At 51.0% G+C, this 19,716-nt stretch overlaps 1 protein-coding gene across 2 annotated transcripts in view; it reads left to right on the top strand.

Annotated features, from left to right (window-relative positions):
* The window catches only part of fam49a (family with sequence similarity 49 member A), a 46,453-nt gene that overhangs the window by 14,758 nt on the left and 11,979 nt on the right, over positions 1 to 19,716 (top strand). The window contains exons 2-3 of one of the 2 annotated variants that reach the window (XM_061242119.1): positions 5,464 to 5,517; positions 17,102 to 17,181. In XM_061242119.1, the coding sequence (XP_061098103.1) occupies positions 17,109 to 17,181 (73 nt within the window). In that variant the 5' untranslated portion in view covers positions 5,464 to 5,517; positions 17,102 to 17,108. Of the gene's footprint in view, positions 1 to 5,463; positions 5,518 to 16,810; positions 16,891 to 17,101; positions 17,182 to 19,716 lie in introns of both variants that reach the window. The other variant, XM_061242120.1, reaches the window with a different exon arrangement.

Below are 19,716 nucleotides of genomic sequence, written 5' to 3'. Positions count from 1 at the left end.
GGCAGGAATACACCCTGGACAGGTCGCCAGTCCATCGCAGGGCACACACACCATACACTCACACACTCATACCTACGGGCAATTTAGACTCTCCAATCAGCCTAACCTGCATGTCTTTGGACTGTGGGAGGAAACCGGAGTACCCGGAGGAAACCCACGCAGACACGGGGAGAACATGCAAACTCCGCACAGAGAGGCCCCGGCCGACTGGGATTCAAACCCAGGACCCTCCTTGCTGTGAGGCGGCAGTGCTACCCACTGCACCATCCGTGCCGCCACTGAATTATTAGAATAAGTGAAATTCTGAATGTATAGCCTATGTTTTCAGGGACGCTGTTCGGTGGTGTGTGACAAAAGGCAGCACGCACAGCGGGTCCCGGGATGTCGCGGTATGAAGCGTGCCGTTTGTGTGGAGGAATGAAGAAATGCCAGTGGAATCTGGGCTGACCGCAGCGCAGCGGGGCTCTGATGTCACAGAAGGCCACGCCTCTGATTCGCCGCCTCCTACGACATCACAATGGGCCCCAGTCACTGCCGCTGACCACTCCACTGATCTACTGAGCGATGTGGTCAGATGGGCGCAAGCCTGCCACTCGATGGCCAACCAGTGCAACTGCACTTAGCCCTATATCGGGGGGGGGGGGGGCGACATTGGTGCAGGCGGTAAAAGGGGTCGTCTGGTAGTCGGAGGGTTGCCGGTTCGATCCCGCCCTGGGTGTGTCGAAGTGTCCCTGAGCAAGACGCCTAACCCCCCCCTCCTGATGAGCCGGTCGGCGCCTTGCACGGCAGCCAATCGCCATTGGTGTGTGTGAGTGTGTGTATGAATGGGTGAATCGGAAGCATCGGTTCGTACAGCTCTTTGGATAAAGGCGCTATATAAATGCCTACCATTTACCATTTACCGTTTATATATCAAAAGTCAGGGAAACCGCTTTATGCTGCATGGATGTGTGGATCTCATTTGTCCAACGCTAATCTCATTTGTTCAAGGTAGATTTTCAGAGCAGAGCAGATTAAATTGTAACAGAGATTAGCCAATGCAGGGAAGGTTATCTTCCATCAACATTTATATTGGTGTTAAGCCAGTCGGCCGAGTTTCCAATATAAACATTGACTTGCGATAGCCCCAAGCTAGTCATTACCAAAGGTAAACGTGCATGAGTTTACTCTGGCTGAGTGGGGCATCTTAGCTTTGAGTAAGGATTGCGTTTTGTAATGATTACTGAAGGGCACTTGAATGCCGGTCTGAAATTGGGCTTTATAGATGACCGTCTTGCCTCGTCACAACCAATGAAGTGAACGCCTTCTCTTCAGCCGTGCAAGACCGCGCACACCGCCTGTCTCCGAAAAACCTGCCTCTGTTTCCTGGTCTTGAGACGCTGTTCCCTAGTGCCACTGGGGTTGGCTCCAGTGTAGGTGTTTAAGCCACCCTTTCAATGTACTGTACATCTGGTAACAATAGGGTAAAAATAAAAGATTTTCCCCACAGGAAATTGTAGTTACAATCAGCGTTTTCTTTTCTTTCTTAATTTAATGTCCCCCCTATGCGCCAATTTTCTTTGTTACTAGGACAATAGAGAAATGCTTTGTGGATGAATGGGGAACAGACTGCTGAGTTGCTCTATCCCTCTCCCGTTTAGCGGAGGAGCCACACCGGCTTCCCTGCTGCGCCGTCTCTGGCTGTGCACTGCACAGCATGGCGGCTCCGCTAAACTTGGCTCCGCTGTTTCAGAGCGCGTTTCACGAGCCAGCGGACGGTCAGCGGGTGACGTAACCGCCCCTCGGTCCGCGTTTCCTCCGCAGTCTGGGTCAGACGGACGCGCGGCCTCTCCTGGAGGTAGCAGCTGGAGCCTACACACCCCCCCCCCCACCCCACCCCAGCGCAGAACTCAACAATAACGGCACGGTCGAATGTAAATTCAGCCGCCGAAGTAAATGGCGGTATTTAAAAGTTATGAAAGAGAAGTTAATGAGGCAGCCATTCACTGGGCCTGAATGAGGGCCATTGTGTGTGCTCAAAGCTCAGGTCTGTTACACCCTCGCTCTCTCTAGCTGTGTGTGTGTGTGTGTGTGTGTGTGTGTGTGTGTGTGTGTGTGTGTGTGTGTGTGTGTGTGTGTGTGTGTGTGTGTGTGTGTGTGTGTGTGTGTGTGTGTGTGTGTGTGTGTGTGTGTGTGTGTGTGTGTGTGTGTGTGTGTGTGTGTTCTTACTTCTGCTTGGACAGTTCTATAAAAAGGAGTTTTATAGAAGGAGCAGTGCGTGGTGTGTTTGGTTCCCTCTGCACTGTTGAGTTGTGAGGGCGCACAGCCAGGAGCTGTAACCCTGACTGGCTCTGGGTTTGTTTTAGTAAACGTCTTCTACACATTTAGCAGTCTTTTATTTTTCTCCTCAGCCAAACCACGATAAGCATGATTTTAAAAAAATGCTGTCTAGAAATACGAATATTTCCCGTTCTTTCTTTACATTTCAATGGTGATTGGTGTGTTGCTGATTTGTTTCCGTTGTGTACGTGCGGTGTGTTTGTCTGCTTACTTCAGTCTATTTGACAATTGCTTTCAAATGGACCGATACAAGCCGACATCCCCAATGTACCTTCTCAATGAAAAACAACATTAAGGATGACTCAAAACGGTCCAGACTCATTTCCATTGTGGCCCTTGTTAAATAGACCCTGTCATGTTTTGTTTGTCCCCCGTACAGAATGTCACTAACGGGTTTGACATCACACTGCCGCGTCACAGCTGCCTGTGATCATACCAGCGACCCTTCTCCATGGTGACCGAGTTGGCGGCAGGCCGTGGTATTCCGTATATCAGAGCTACGCGGGTTATGTAGGTGTCGGACTGAAGGTGTGGCGCGCGCTGTCTGCGGTTTCACCGGCGCGGTCGTTTCCCGCGGTCGCTCTCTGGAGCTCCGCAGACGGCTCCGCGATCCGATTCCCAGACCCTCGCGTCCCAGAAGAGCGGCCGCGTTCGGCTTTACCGGAGGGTGTCGTTCGCTCTTGTCCTCTGGGCTCTCCCCTCCCTCGCGGGGTCTCGGAGACTCTCTCTCTCAAGAGACCCCTAGCCGGGCGCCGTCTGATCGCGTCTCCCTCGGCGACCTGCCTCTGCCCTCCGGTCGCCGTGGAAACCGCCCCGGCGGGCCTGGAGGGGTGTGGCCTCTGCAGACTGGCACGTGGCCTCCGCTGTCGCTGTTGTGTGTAGGCGGTGTAGCGTGAGATGGGAGAACACAGGCACAGGTGAGGGAGATCCGCATCGCTCCGCAGAGATTTGCATGGCTCTGCCAGCAAAACAAATCAGAGTGCGAAGCTAAAGCTTTCAGGAATTTTATCTCTCATCATTGTCTACCCGCACACAGAAAATAAGAACAATCCAAGCGGTGCTGTGGTGCAGCCTCCTGGAGTTGGCGTGGAGTGGCCCAATACCTTTCTATGCGACCGTTTACTGAATGTAGGTCTCTGAAAAAGCGCGTTCATCACGGTGGCTCTGTGTTAATGACACGGGCGTATGTAGCAGTAGGGCTGTAGGATCGGTAGATCTGGGGGAGAGACCATTGAAATCTCCCGAGCCAAAACACGCTAAAGGCTAGCGGTGCCCTTTGCCGGGGATGATTCGGTAACCTTTAATCACATTAATTTACCCTGCCTGCGCGGCCGTTAGCGTGTGGCGGTGGGGGGGACTCGTCCTGTGAGGAACGCCGGGGAGGCCAGACACCCGCGTTTGCGGTCGGGGGGGGGGGGGGGGGGGTGATGCCTAGAGACGGCGGGGTGGAAGTCACTGACGCGTTATGATGTGTGAGGTCGGGGCCCGTTCCTGTACAAGACCAGAGGCTGTAGGTCGTGGTCCCTGGGGGTCCCAGTCTCCAGACTTTCCAGACCGGAGTCTTCCTGTGCCCCCCCGCAGGTTAGAGGAGGGGTGAGGTGGGGGGTGGGGGGTGGGGGGTGGGGGGTGGGGGGTGAGGCGTGTGTGTTTTGACAGGGGGAGGCTAGGCTAGCTCCACCATCTTATCTCTGTGCTGCTCATTTACGTCTGTACACTCCAAAAACCAAAGAATAAGTGTCTTATTTTAAAGTTTTTAAAAAAAGTATTTTAGTCTTATATTTAGACTTGAAATCTTAATTTAAAATCTTACTAGTTTGCAAAATGATTGCCACTTGTCAAGCAAACTTAAAACAAAAAATACATTACAAGGCTAAAACGCTTGTTGAGACAGGATTATTTTGCAGTGCAGATCATCGTCGTTGTGCAGGGAGAGGCCTCTGGGCTGGATTTAATTGGGGGTAATCCCAGCACTCTGGAGACACAGGCCACACGCCCGAGACGCTGACTCCTGACCCCAGAGCTGGCAGCTGTTCGGAGGGGCCGGCGTGTGGACTCGTGCCGTTGCACGATGACAAAGAAAGAAAACTGGCCTGGTTCCGCTCAGCCTGGAAACGAGGTCACTTCGTATCCCTGAACGAGATGCTCCTTAGGCGGTTTTGTCTTGGGCTCTGTTCCAGGGTTATCAGACCTGGGCTCAAATAGTATTTGTTTTGGACTCAAATACTTTTTCTGAATTTGACTAAGCTTGTCTGGTGTATTGGAACGAATACATCCTGAATGTGTAAACCCCGCCCATCCTCCTCCTCCTTGAGGGCTCAAATGAACCAGTCAAGATCAGTAGAGCACAGAAAAGTATTTCAGTCCAAAACGAATACTATTTGGACCCAGGACTGGCGGTTCTAAAGACCCCCCATCCCCCCACCCTCCGTTTCTCCTGGTTTGTGTGTTAAAATCTTTTCCTTCTCAGAAACCAGTTTGGAAATGCCTAGAGCTGTAGTTGGGAACATTTGGCAGACGTTTCTGAAGCCTGCAGAAACCTCTTCTGTACCTGGTCTTTGAAATACATTTTCATTTTCCTGCCCAAAAATAACTTGGAAGGTTGTCGCGGAAAATGTCCTGGAAGTAAGACGTTGGGCTGGCGCAGTTCTGCCGTGTTTACTGCACGCTGAAGTTTAACAGCTTGTGGAAATGATTTCTGCCTGGCCAGTTTATTTCTCACTTCAAGGCCTGTAGTTCCCTTTGCATAGTGCGATGGAAAATTTAACAGACCTGAATTATTTCTTGAGACTCGGGAGATGAACGAGAATATTTCGTTCATCATGCGTGACCTTCAGTCATATGAATGTGCCTTTAGTGTAATTGAATATTTGATCCTGCAGTTGGCATGATTCGACCGAACGATGCATTGTAATCATTTTCATTAGTCTTTGTGAGGAGCTGTATCGGTTACGCGGCATTGAATAATTTATCGATGCGTTTAATCCATACGAGGCGAGGTTCCACCGGTTAGAGCAGAATCGTGTAGGGCCCGGTGTTCTTGCTCAATCTGTCACCAGCTGTCACTGGTGAAAAACGCAAGCGTTGCGTTGGCGGGGCGCCATCTCCTTTTCGGCGTCTGAATGAAACCTCTCTCTATCTTTACAGGAAGGAAGAGGCAGCGGATGATCTAAGCGGAAATTGGTTTCTTCTCCTGTTAAGGTAGGGTAACCGCCGACATCACGTGAACCGTCTGCCTGTGCAGTGCCAGTCCAGGGGTGTCAGACTCCAGTCCTGGATGGCCGCAGTGTCTGCCGGTACTTGCGGTTTCCTTTTCAATCAGCAGCCAGTTAAGGCCTTGAGAACAAGGTGTGTGGACTCTTTAGCCAATGAAAGACTTGAATTCATCACTTGTGCTGAAACGCAGCAAAAAACCAGAAGATACAGCAGCCCTCCGGGACTGGATTTTGACACCACTGCAGTTGAACAACTTACCGGTTTCAGAAGGTCTCTGTCTCTGGGGGAAAGATGTCGAAATTCCAAAGCAAGGCTATTGAAATTGATTAAAATGATAATAAACGAGGCTGTTGCTCTGGATAAGAACTGCTAAGTGGACATTAAATAAAATATAAGCCACTGCTGTGAGCATTTCTGAGAGTGAAATGAGAGTAAAATGTTTTTGTTCACATTCTAGCCCAGAATGCAAAACGGAGCATTTGTTTGCCCCTCGACATCGAGTTTCCAGCAGAGGTTGTTTCAATCCAGCGCCTTGTAGCACGTGTTTGTTTTGGGTCTCACCTGCAGAACGCGTGATCTAAATGCAAAACGGAGCTTTTTGGTTCACGTGGTTTCTCCGGAAATGGAGAATAAACCAACACTGGCCTTGGGTGCCTGCTGTGGGGATGTGCTTATGGAAATCAGGGCTGCTGTACAGAGGCCAGATTAGGACTACCAGGGGAAAAAAAACAAAATTAAAACAGTGACATTAATATTAATATAATACATATGAATAGTTAATATCAACATAATTAATAGTTAGCCCATAAACGGTTTTAAAGGTGTAAACGGTAATGAACTTTGCCTGTCTGCCTCTAGGCCCAGGTTTTTGTACACGCATCTGTTAACGCCCATGAGTTTGTGCAGAGTTTGAGCATTACCGTGTACCTCTGGAAATATTCTGCGTAATTTGTGCAGTTGGCCTGCGGCGGAGTTGCCTTTGGCGAAGTGGCGTCAGCAGTAACCACGTCGTAAATGACAGCGCGGGACGGTCGGTGGTTCCAAACGTCCACCCCTCCTCTCCCGTTAGCTTGGGCGCTAGGTGAGAAACCCGAAGGGCAGGCCCGGCGGTCACTCGTGGGCTGACCGCTAACGTGCTAACGGCCGCTAACAACTGCTAACGACGGCCTGTGCGAATCCTCAGAAGCGGGGGGGGAGCCCAGTGAAGGTTGTGCTACCGACCACAAAAAAAAAAAAACAACAATGACTGCAAAAACAACGGAAAAGCGTCAGGCCTCTGTGTTTCTCACGGGTCTTGGTGACGCAGGGCTGGTCCACAGAGACCGCTTCCTGCCTCCTGCACCTCGCGCAGCGGATGCCATCGCACCCCGTTCCTGCGTTTTCGACGCAGTTCTCACCGCGTGAGAAGGGCATTTGTGTCGAATATTTCGCCGTGTCGCAGGCGACAGACGCTCGATGTGGCATTTTATCCGGTCGCTGGCTGAGATAGAAATCTCCAGGAGGGAAGTTAGCAGAGCCGGGCGAACGCGTTTGACGCCTCGGTTAAAAACAGGGGTGCTGCATCTGCATTAGAATCGGCTTTAGCCTAAATAGTTTCGACGAACAACACTTAACGACTGCGTTCCCTCCCCGAACTGTAAACACCCAGCCAAACATGTAGGGTGCTGTCCCCAACAGTTGATTCAGACAAAGGTTTGGTGCGTTGGTGTATTTACTCACAAATAAAAAAAAAGTTTCCCTCTTGTACTTTTTGTGACTAGAGACTGGCCCGGGAGTTTTCTAATCGACACAGGTGAAACGGGGAAACGATCGTGAATCTGCTCGTAAACCCCACGAACCACGAAACCCCACGAACCATGAAACCCCGCTGTTTTCACATTTCACCTCCTCCTCTGTGCAGGACTGCAGAGCTTGCAGCGGGGTGTTAGCGACCGTTAGCCGCGGTGGGGTTGCGACAGGGCTGCCTGTTCAAGGCTGTTTGAGTGACGCAGTCTCTTCCCCCCCCCCTCCCCCCCCCCCTCCCCGGGCTGCTGCTCACTGCGCCCTTATAAGGAGACGACCGCGCGGTTGTGTGAACGCTGTCTGGGGAAACGTGACTTCTCCGTACGCGGATTGTGCGCACGGTATTATCCTCTGTGGCTGTTGCTGATGGGAGTGGGGCTGTGTGTTGGGCGGGGGGGGGAGGGGGTTGAGGGTGCTGGTGATATTCTGCAGAACAGCCCCATGCCTACAGATGTAGGATAGATAAATTGGAAATTTGCCTAGGAGGGTGTGGCCTAGGGCCGTGGAGGAGCTCCTCCCCCTCTGGCGGTTGTCGTGACGCTGTCCAATCGTGACACTCTCCTAGCTGTACTGTACGCATCTGCACTACCCGTCACCTCAGGGGATTCAAACCTCTTCTGATGTAGGGACCCCCACTCGGGTTTCATATTTTGATATATTTCCTGTATATAATCATCTCAGATCTGGCCAGGGACCCCCCAGGGACCCCCAGAAGAGGTGTGGGAGCAGGGGAGTGTGTGCGGGCTGCCCTGCTCTATGCAGTCTCTCTGGAGGCTCTGCAGCTCCCACCCTTAAGGGGTCTCCTCTCTACGGTCTGGTACTGGGTGTGTTTGGGGCACACCATGTGGTGGTGCTGTGTTGTCGTAACAGCCGCTTCTCACGCTTCTCAAGCGTGGCAGACGTTCTCCTGACCCCAGATACAGAAACGCTGCAGTGTGCAGGGCACGTTTCAGCCCTGCAGAGCTTCCGTGCTCAGATCTGCAGCTCGGAGTCAGGCTGTAGCAGAGTCTCTGCGCCACCGTTAGCCTGTAGCAGAGTCACTGCACCACCGTTAGCCTGTAGCAGAGTCACTGCACCACCGTTAGCCTGTAGCGGAGTCACTGCACCACCGTTAGCCTGTAGCAGAGTCACTGCGCCACCGTTAGCCTGTAGCAGAGTCACTGCACCACCGTTAGCCTGTAGCGGAGTCACTGCGCCACCGTTAGCCTGTAGCAGAGTCACTGCGCCACCGTTAGCCTGTAGCAGAGTCACTGCGCCACCGTTAGCCTGTAGGAGAGTCACTGCGCCACCGTTAGCCTGTAGCAGAGTCACTGTGCCACCGTTAGCCTGTAGCGGAGTCGCTGCACCATCGTTAGCCTGTAGCGGAGTCACTGCACCACCGTTAGCCTGTAGCGGAGTCACTGCGCCACCGTTAGCCTGTAGCAGAGCGGGTGCCCTGCTAACAGCTGTGTTTTCCTATTACACTTTATGTAGCAGTGACTTGATTCAGACGGTAGCACGAGTCACGATAACCGCAATGCTAAACCAGCCCCGGTGACTGTTTTGAGATGTTTGCTATATTCAGGTCTGGTGATTCAGGTCTTTTTCTGCTACTCTGCGTCTTTGTGATGGTCTTTTTGGAAAAATTGTAATTGAACTGAATTATAAAAATACTGAAAAATCAGGGGCGGTGATGGTCCTTCTGTCGTCATGGAAACATCTGTGAATCGGCACGGCGACCCAGCCGGCCGTGCGGAGGAGGGTTCAGTGATGACATAACCGGAGGAAGGGCACCTCTAGCCCCGGGCTGCTAGCGTGCGGGCGCTGCTCTGACATATGGATCTGACCTGCTGCAGCAGGGTCACTCTCTCCCTTCAGCAGGGCCCGGTGTCGCACGCCCCAGAAACACGCTCCCCGCTGTACGCACTGCTGTGCTCACCGCGAGCGCGGCTGACCTTTAATGCAGACTGCAGCAGTGCCACTGAGCTACAGAGGTGTGCGTGTATGACCATCTGTGTGTGTGTTACCGTCTACCGTCTGTGTGTGTGTGTGTGTGTGTGTGTGTTATGTATGACCATCTGTGTGTGTTACCGTCTACTGTGTGTGTGTGTGTGTGTGTGTGTGTGTGTGTGTGTGGTATGTATGACCATCTGTGTGTGTGTTACCGTCTACCGTGTGTGTGTGTGTGTGTGCGTGTGCGTGCGTGCGTGCGTGTGCGTGCATGACCATCTGTGTGTGTGTTACCGTCTACTGTGTGTGTGTGTGTGTGTGTGTGTGTGTGTGTGTGGTATGTATGACCATCTGTGTGTGTGTTACCGTCTACCGTGTGTGCGTGTGTGCGTGCGTGTGCGTGTGTGCGTGTGTGCGCGTGCGCGTCTGTGTGTGTGTGTGTGTGTGTTTGTGTGTGTGTGTGTGTGTTATGTATGACCATCTGTGTGTGTTACCGTCTACCGTCTGTGTGTGTGTGTGTGTGTGTGTGTGTGTGTGTGTGTGTGTGTGTGTGTGTCTGTGTCTGTGTCTGTGTCTGTGTCTGTGTCTGTGTCTGTGTCTGTGTCTGTGTCTGTGTCTGTGTGTGTGTGCGCACACGTGTGTGCGTGTGTGAGCATCAGTGTGTGTTGGGAGTTTGCCAGAAAGGTAACGCTGATATTACAGAAATTACATAGATGTTTTCATACGCACTGTATATGTCACTGTAGTTTCAAATAAATCCACACATTTCCAGGATATTCCAGTGTATTCCCTGTCCGTGGGGGCTGCACGTTTGTAGCAGGTTTTCCCAGCAGTGTGTTTTTGGGGATTTGGAGCTCTTATCTGAGGTGGGCTGAGGGAATTAAGCCAGCTCAAGTTTCTGCTGCACACCTCTGAACCAGCCATTGAGCACTGCCGCTAATCTAGTGGTTGGCCTACTTGTGACTTCTGCTGTGTTACTCTGGCTCCATCTGGTGGTGTGGCTGAGTACTGCAGCCTCAACATTTCAGTCCTGTCAGCAATGTAGAACACCTGCAAATCCAGCTAATATTCTACATATAGCCTCACGTGTTAAATGCATATGTTCGTTCATAAACTGTAAATACTAGTACTATGTTATGTCTTTAATTAATTTAGGGTAGACTAATAAAAATTAATTAATTCTCTTTATCCCTTGCTTGAAGCTGACAAAAGAAAAGCTTCAAGAAATATCACATTTGTTACGAAATCTTGGATGAAACTCTGTTTTCCCACAAACTAACTAGGAATTGTCAATAATTAACTATATTTTTTCCCATTTTTAAAGTCTGTAATGCACTATGTGTGTATCAATAGATTTGCTAATCAATATCTATTCATCAGATTCAGTAGGCCTACCTATGGATTCTAGCAGCTGGTATTTGCCTTTTGGATCTTTGTCTCGTGTTTCTACTTTTTGATACTGGTCTCCTGTTTCGGATCTTGGTCTCATGATTTTGATCTTGGTCTGGTGTTTGCACGTTAGGATCTTGGTCTGGTGTTCGCACTCGAGGATCTTCGGTGTGGAATGCGGCAGGCTTCGGTTTCCACCGGGCTCCGTGTTTTTGCAGCATGCGGTGGAAATTCACACCGTTTCCCCTCTGCTCCGGGTTGCCAGGGAGAAGGCGTTCTCGGCCTCTTTACGGTGTTATGGCTTGTGATTGGTGGCCCAGAGGAAGGTTTTAATGGCGGCCCCACATTTGATCTGTGTCCTGAAAAACCTTGTGTGCACATTCTTTTCCTTTTTTTCCCTCGCCCTGCTCCGTGTGCTGCAAATGTCCCGTAACTCGGCGACTAATAAAGTTGTTTCGAAACCCCATATGACTGAACCGTAATGTTATTGATAAGGAAAAGGAAAGACTTTTCTGGGACACCCACCAAATATTTCTGTTAAGAGCACTCTTGACGACAGTAACCATAATACTAATAAGAAGAATAATAAGTCAAATAATAATCAACTTCATTGAAGACCTTTGCATTTCGCTCCTTCCAAATGAAGTAATAATTGAGCAGGAAAAATTAACATTAACCATCAAAGCAGATTCAATAGGTAACAAAGCTATTAGAAACAATGAATAAAAATACAATATATTAATAACAGAATAAGCGTAACATGCCACCTTATTACCTCTTCATATTGTGGAGGAAGTACCTCCATGGAACAGGAACTTCTTATTGTTGAGGAGGAAGTGCCTCATAGGAGCAGGAACCTCTTCCTTTTCCAGGAAGTGCCTCCATGGAACAGGAACTTCTTGTTGTTGAGGGGGAAGTGCCTCAGTGGCACGGGAACCTCTTCCTGTTGAGAGGGAAGTGTCTCAGTAGTGCAGGAACCTCTTCCTTTTGCAGGAAGTGCCTCAGTGGAACAGGAACTTCTTCCTGTTGAGGACAAACTGCTTCAGTGGAGCATAAACCTTTTTCTTTTGAGGAGGAAGTGTCTCAGTAGAGCAGGAACCTCTTCCTTTTCCAGGAAGTTCCTCCATGAAACAGGAACTTCTTGTTGAGGAGGAACTGCCTCAGTGGAACAGGAACTTCTTTCTGTTGAGGGGAGATGTGCCTGCCTACTCTACTGCCCCTCTACTGTCTTTTATAACAGACCAGTTGCTGAAGGGACATGGACCTCACTGAAGGAGTTCAAGACCACATGCGATCCTGCCACTGCCCCTTTCACTCATGAGCCGAACGCTCTTCCGAACGAAACCCCCAGCTGTGCGGCTTCCAGTTTCCTGGAGGACCAATCGGACGACCCCCCTCCCTCCTCCCGTCCCATAAAGGCAGGCGTATTTACAGCCGCCTATTAAAGGCGCGTTTGAGCCGGGTGGCTCGTCTCGTGAGTCCTGGCAGCGCGCTCAAGTGGTCATTACCTTCAGGTTCCTTCCCTGGCTCCTCCAACCTGGCAATTACACGGCCCCCGGCGGGCGTCTGAAGCACTCTCCACGTGTAATTACCAGTCGCAGTAATCCCGGCGATGTGGAAGCCGTCCCGTAAAGCCAGCCGCTCCCGTAGGTATTCTTCAGGAAAAGTGCTGCCACTCGCTCCTTCCCCCCCTTCCCCCCCTCTCTGACACTGAAGGACCCGGCGGCCATTTTGAAGAGGTCTTGTTTTGTACTCGCAGGTCTTGTCGTTTTTTTTTGTGCTCTTTGGGTGTCCGGGACGTGCTTGGAGCGAACGAGGCGGAGCGTCGTCAGAGGTCCTCATTTGCATGGCCCGTTAAATTCGCCGTGGCGAATCTGGGCGCAGACAGGAAGCGGGGGCCGGAGCGGGGCCCCCGGCGGCGGCGGGATGAGACGGCGGGCCCCGGGGCCCTGGCGTCACGGTCTCTCAGCTTCCAGTCGGACGGGCCCACACAGCGCACCCCCTCCCCGCGCGGACGCGCGCCTCCTTTAATTAAAAACCGCTGAAGAGCGGGCGCTCCAAAGCCCGGCGCGGGGGGGACCGCCGGGGACCCCGCGCCACAAAAGAAGGGGCCCGAACAGAAGGGTGTTGAGCGGCTCTCTTCAGACGCCACGCTCCCCGCCGATCACTTTAACGCCCAGCGTGAGTCTGTGTGTGTTCCCCCACCCCCCCCCCCGGCCCTCCCGAAACGGGAGCGCTGCCCGTCTGCGGTGCCAGCTCCGAGCGGCCGCTGGCAGCCCGGGAACCCTGCCAGCCTCGGTCCGCGCCGCCAGCAGACCGGCCCGGGGGGACCCCCGTCCGCCAAGTCCGCCGCGGCCAGCCGTGAAAGGGGCTCTTTTGGCGGCGGTCTTGATTGACGCGGGCCTTCCCTCCCTCCCCCTCTCTCCTTCAGAAAAACCGCCGCTGAAAGTCACAAGTTTTATTGGCGCGCCTCTTTATCGCCCGTTGCCGCTGTTTTGGGTGGGCCCGGGGAAGCGTGACTCACTGCAAGCCGTGTTCCAGTTACACTGCGTGACTTTGTCAGGGACTGGAACAGACAGCTGTGCTGAAGGAGCGAGGAGAGATTGAGAGAAATGCGCGGAGAGATTGAAGATCGAGATTAATTGCAGACCGGGCTGCGGATGACTAAGTGGCGTGGGGCCGGGCCTTTGTAGTCGTGGAAGTGGACGCGTTTCGTCCGGATGAGTAATCGGCCTAAACGCTCGAGCGTTACCGTCAGAAAGAAATGTCTGGATTTTGACCCCTTTCCCCCTAAAATGGCTGCTTGCACAGTAGCCTCACAGTGGCACCGACACCAGAAGAAACGCGTGAGAGCGCGTCCGCGTTTCCCGTCCTGCGGAGCGTGTGATTTACGTCGGGGGGCCGGAGGAGGAGGAGTCTCGTTTCGCGCGTTCGGTAAATTTCGGCGCGCGGCGCCGGGTCTGATCTCGGGGGCGAGGCGTGTGAAAGGGGCGCTTGTGCGCCGCACACAGAGGGCATTGTGTCCCGCTGCGTTAGCGCCCCCGTAGAGACAGCTGATCGCACCCCCACCGTCAGCGCCTGTGACGCCGTCGAGTCTTCTGGCCTCGGCCGCTGACCCCGCCGCCCGGCCTGAGCTCTGGCTGCTGGGCCCCGACGTCGTGTAGCCGTCGCCCCCCGCTGCTCGGAGTCTTCTGCCCCTGCTGCTGGGTTCCTTCCTCTCAGGCGTGTTGTTGTGGCCCATCGTTCTGGCCCTTAGCCATCGTTGCTCAGGGGCTTAGCCGTCACCTCTCGGGGGGGCCTTAAGCGTCACCGCTGCTAGCTACCGTCGCTCACGCCTTGTCACGGCGTTGGTCAGGGCCCCGTGTCACTAAGACGGCGCACAAACGGCCTCCGACCGTCTTTGGTTTGCAGAGAACGCTTAGTGTTGCGTGTTACTGTAGTAACGTGCTTAGGAACACGGCTGCCAGTCGCTGATGTAAACCGGAATGATAACCGAGACCTTACGGATCCGTGTAGTCCACGCTCCACGTGACAGCCTGGGCTAGGTTTAGCGCTGTATCCATTTCTTCTGGCGCTACACGTGATGGTAAATCCCGTCAATGAAACAGTGAAGACTGAGCGGAAATGAGGTTGTCAGAATACCGTTGTTGAATGAAGAGATTAGACCTCGCTGACATTTGCGTCTGGAGCGGCGTTGACATTTGAAAACCGTGTTCGCGTGAGACGGGCGTACCCTGCGGTGAATTAAGGCCTCGACGCGGTGGGATCCCTGCTCGTAGCGCACGCTTCGGCCAGCAGAGGGCAGCCTCACTCTACACGGGGAGGAGAGTGCCGCACTGTTCCGGCCCGTCTCCGCACCGTCCAACGGCAGACAGGGGCTCAGCGTCTGCAGCGCAGGGAATCCACCGCTCGGAAAAAACGATGTTCGCCCTCTCACACGCGTTTCCACCCCTCCGCCCCCCTCGCAGCAGACAACAACCTGGCCCCCCTCCCCTCCCCCTCGCTCATAATCACACCCCTCCTGTGGGCCCGAGCTCTTCGCGAATGAAAACGGGCGCACGCTTTGACCCGGCACGGCCGCTGTGCGCTTAACCGCAGCGTAAACGCGGCGTGCGCTAAGCGCTAAGCGCCGAGACCGCTCGGGGGACGCCGGGCCCCGGTGTCTGGCCCGCAGGAGAAACGGGCCGTCCGGCTAACGGCCGCTAATGCAGCCGGAAGGGCCGGGAGCCGCCGTCTGTTTGAAATCAGGCTACCGAAGAGCTCGCTCCGGCTTGCCAGATTTCGGCTGACGGGCCTGTACGAATGTCTTCGGGCGACGGCTTCATATCGGTTCCGTTTTTTCCTTCCTACAAATTTCCCTCCTAATTACGAACGTTAGCATTGCTAATTGCACGCCGTTGTCTGCTCACCTGAAGGTTGAAGAGCATTCTCTCCCTTGCTCGTACTTCAGTTTAAGGACTTTCAATGTAAGTTTGAGCGTCCGTTTCTAGGTGGTCTCCTTGTATGACCTAGGTGCCCTTAAATGAACGTGGCAATTCTGGTCTCGTGTGGGAGGTGTTCACACACGCTGGTGTGAAGCCTTTTGGTTTCGGTCTATTCATCGATCACAGGCCTTCTAATATAATATTTTTGTAGTGTGTCATTCTCTTAACCCATCGTTGACTAAGGCGCCCAATAGAAAACCCATAATCTAGGAATGACAAAGCATTTCAGCAGTCATGTGTCAATTCGACAGGCTTGTAAGTCAGAGTAACATTCTTATGCAAATTGATTCATTTAATACAATGGCCTTTATGTGTGGTAATCACTCTCTTGTAGTTCAGCAGTAATTACACAAAATATTCTTTGCCAGAGATTATGTACAGACCCTTTGACTTCAGGAGCCCTGTTCCGGGGTAGTCTGGGCTGTGTGTTTCGCCTGGATTCTGGCGGTTGATGTCGCTGGCTCGATATTTACAACCGTATGTTACAGATTACCCGCCGCGCTGTTTACAAGTACAGCATCCAAGGCCTTCTATATGATTTAAGGACCGGGGCTGTGGACCGTCTGAACGCGTCCTCTCCGGAGAGGCGATATTTCTGCTTCCAATTTGACGTTTGGCTCAGGCCTGCGTTTCCTCTCGGAGGAAGAGCTACACCTTCTTCGCGGGACCGCTAAACGGTCCGTCCTGTCGTTCGGAAGCCTCCGGTACGGCCACTTCCTCTTTTAAAAACGCGGCCAGGTAAACATTTTTCAGATGTTATTACAACTGAGAAAATTTAAGGGTTGATGAATTCAGTCCGGATGCCTCGTACGTTCGACCGTAAATATCGGAGATAAAAACTCGGGAGCGAATCGAAAGGCAAGGAGCAGTGAACACGTCAACACATCGTTTCCCTACCCCAATCATTCACTGGTTTCCTCAAACTGAACTTCTGTTTTAAACTGCGATGGACTCTGTTAGCATTAGAAAATCCGTGTTATTTCGAGTGCGATGTGATGAAGCAACCTCTGTTGGTTTTTGGAAATGATCTCATTATGTTGTTTTTATCGCATTCTGGGCTGTTGCACACCGTGCGTTAAACTTAACTGCTTTTTCCTTCTCGTTGAGCTGTTGCTAAAAGATTGAACACGCCTTGCTAAAAGATTTGAAGTGAGAGTTATTCAGAGTATTTAAAGAAATAACAATAACGCTCCTCAAGTTTTTTTTTTCTGACGTTCGAAGCACCTAGTCAGTCGACAGCTGCTGTCTTCTGAAGAAAGCAAAAGTGATGCGACTGCATTGCATCTTAATGACTAAAATTAATTTTTTTAATTTAGCCTACTCTGAATACTCTACATTTCTAGTCAGTTGGGTTGAGTTTGAAATGGAAGTCCACATTTTGTCACAGGTTGTCGCCCCAGGTAAGTTTGTAATGGTGCATATAGTAAATCTGGCCTCAGTCACCAGAAGTGACAGTTCGCTTTTAAAATACTTTTTGAATAAGTAGCAGAGCAACAATTTAAATACTGCCAACTGTCAAACTGACATTACAGTGTCACTGTAAATCTGTCTGCGTAATTATACTTAATTATAAAATTGGTGCCCTTTTTAAGTACATTAATATTGTGCCGTATAAATTCTGCAGTTGTCTGACATGAATGTTTGTTTTCTATTGTTTTATTTTATTGTTTATTTTATCGTTGTATCTCGATCAGGTTTGCTGGCATGGGTAATCTTCTTAAAGTCCTTACAAGGGAAATTGAAAACTATCCACATTTTTTCCTGGACTTTGAAAGTAAGTTTGCCGTGTGGAAGTGTGTGTAAATAACGCTGAGGTTTCTCTCCCCGCCAGCTCGCCACTCCAACCTGCGCCCAGGGCGGCGTTCTCTCTCGCTCCGGCCTCCACGGCCGATCTGTGATTTACCTCTCGCATCCCCAGACACCTCTCTCTCTCTCTCTCTCTCTCTCTCTCTCTCTCTCTCCCTCTCCCCCCTTCTCTCTTTCAGAAACCAAATGGGGAATCTGTTAAAGGTTCTCACCTGCACAGAGCTAGAGCAGGGACCAAACTTTTTCCTTGACTTTGAAAGTGAGCAGAGCTTCTTGCCTGGCCTGAGTTTTCTCCCGTCTCTCTCCCTCTCTCTCACTCTCTCTCTTTCTACTTTTCTCTCTCGTTATCTCTCTGTCTCTTGCTTTTGCTTTCTTCTTTTCTCTAACTCTGTTTCTTTTGTTTTCTGTCTATGTTGTATCTCCCTTTTCCTTCCCTTTCTCTCCCTCCCTCTCTCACTTCACTCTATACCTTTCTCTCTATCTCTTTATCTCTCTCGCTCCCTCCCTCTCTTTCTCTGTCTCTCCTTCTGTCCCTCCTCTGTCTCTCTCTCTCTCTCTCTCTCTCTCTCCCCCTCCCTCTCCCTCTCCCTCTCTGTGCTACTAACACACCTGGCATGTGTATTTATGGGAATGCAGGAGCAGTTGGCGGTTTTGCGGAAATGCACCACAGCAGAACAACAGCAGACAGATGTCACCTGACTACAGCAGGTGTGCTGCTATTACAGCAGCCTGATGGAGAGCTGTCAGCATTGGGCTGAACAGTGCTGTCAGCATCGGGCTGAACAGTGCTGTCAGCATTGGGCTGAACAGCTCCAAATTAGCCCGCTAGGTGTATACCACAGCTTTCACCAAACCCACGCAGTCATACCTGCAGGAATGGCTTTCTCACTCCGTAATAATGTGACTGTGGAGTCGCCCATCTGTTCCGAGAACATTCCGTTCTGTGACCACCCATCAGAACCAAACTAGTATTCGGAGCCTTATTAAAAACATTAACTTCCCCGTTAACCCGCTCGGATCCGAACCGGTTTCCGCGGCGACGGTCGTCTCCTAGCCTGTAACCGTGACGGCGCGTGATTGGCGTGTCGCCGGAGACGAACCGCGGAACGGGACGGGCGGGGCTTTTGTTCTGCTGTGCGGCGCCTCGCTCCATAAATATGCACGACTCAAACACGGTTTAACGTCTATCATAACACCGTCTTCATAAACGGCGGGCGGCAGCCCTGCCGATGTGGCGTATTAACTTCCGTTAAAGCGCTAACGCGTCTCATTCCGTGCGTTTCGTTGTGTCGTGTCCTAGCGCATGACTAACATAGCCACGGTGAGTTATTCACTCTTCACTCTTTAAAACGCGGAGGTAGTCTCCGGAATTTATTTTAGAAACCTGCGTAAATGCAGGGGGGTAAATATTAAACGGAGAGCGTGATTTCCTGTGGAAATAGATTCCATTTGTTTTATTGTACTCTGTGATTCCATTGGCTGTTTAAGAATCTGTTCTGAGAAATTCAACATTTTTGCTACCCCTACCCAGTGCTAAACACAACTTGGGGGAAGATCACACATTTTATCACGCTATTTAATTTCACTAGTGTTAAACTCGTAAAATGTATTTTTACTATTTGAGAGCTACTTAAGATGCGTAATCTGTTATAATTGCTTCACAGTTATGTGCTTGGCATGAGGATTAGCAGAGTGAAGATTCTGTGGTTGCATGCTGTCTGTCTGTCTGTCTGTCTGTCTCTAATGGCTGTCTGGCTGTGCATTGGTTCTCCTCATACCCGTTGTACACCTGAATGTCAGTCCTGCTGAACACACTAACACCCTGTCTGTCACCCCCCAGTCTCCAGAAGACCAGATTTGCAAAGATGTTTACCAAAGCTTGACTTACAAAGCTGATATGCTGTACATGCCTTTGTAATTGTTCTGTATCCACGGTATATTTATATTCATCCTCTTTGTATAGTCTGCCCGGTGACAGGCTAGTGTAATGGGATTTTATCATGCCTTTCAGTTCTTCAGTCGCTCTCATAGTGGGTTATTATTGACGTCATGTTAAACGTTAAATAATGTTTTTGATTCGTGGTTGGCGTTTGGAAATGTGGAGCTGGGCTTTAATGATCTGCATTGAACTCGCATTAACGCGTTCGCAAAGTAACTGAAAGTTTCAGCTCTGCTATGTATTAAAAAAATAAAAATGAAAGAGGAGAGCTATTGATACCGACTTGAATCGAAAAGCTTGATAAAATTCTGTCGCCAATGTATGAAGTAGAAAGCCTGTATTCACCAATACAAGTGACACTACATTCAGTTATTGATGCATATAGGAAAGACTGTAGGTTTTGTGTGCTGTACAATAGGCCCAATGTCTGTGCTGCTACAGTGGATACAGATGCCTGTAGTTTTCTAAATCTAAAATTCAGCCACTTAAATTCTTATTAAACAAACATCGAATAGAGGTTCTCTATAAAGCGGCATGGCATGCTTTTTCCCCCGCCCTCCCTCCCTCCTGGGCCGTAAATTGGGCTGCACAGACTGTAGATCCGGCTAAACTGCACCCAGGACAGTCTGCTCGAGAACTGAGCCAGTAGCGTTTTAACCCTTTAAACCGCAGGGTCACAAATGTCTGATTGGAATGTCCTTAACTCGACATTCTACTCTCTGCTGGTCACTGAAAGCAGTGGAGTTCCGGAACACCTACTCTTCAAAGGGTTAAATCTCAGAGGGCTGTGTAAAACGCCACTAGTCAGGATGAACAGCGCTATGCTGCTGAGGCATTATTCAGCTCTCTGCACCG

Source organism: Conger conger, chromosome 5, assembly GCF_963514075.1.
Source record: "Conger conger chromosome 5, fConCon1.1, whole genome shotgun sequence".
Taxonomy (NCBI): domain Eukaryota; kingdom Metazoa; phylum Chordata; class Actinopteri; order Anguilliformes; family Congridae; genus Conger; species Conger conger.
The sequence above is the reverse complement of the archived record's forward strand: the minus strand, read 5'-3'. Positions and strand labels throughout refer to the sequence as shown.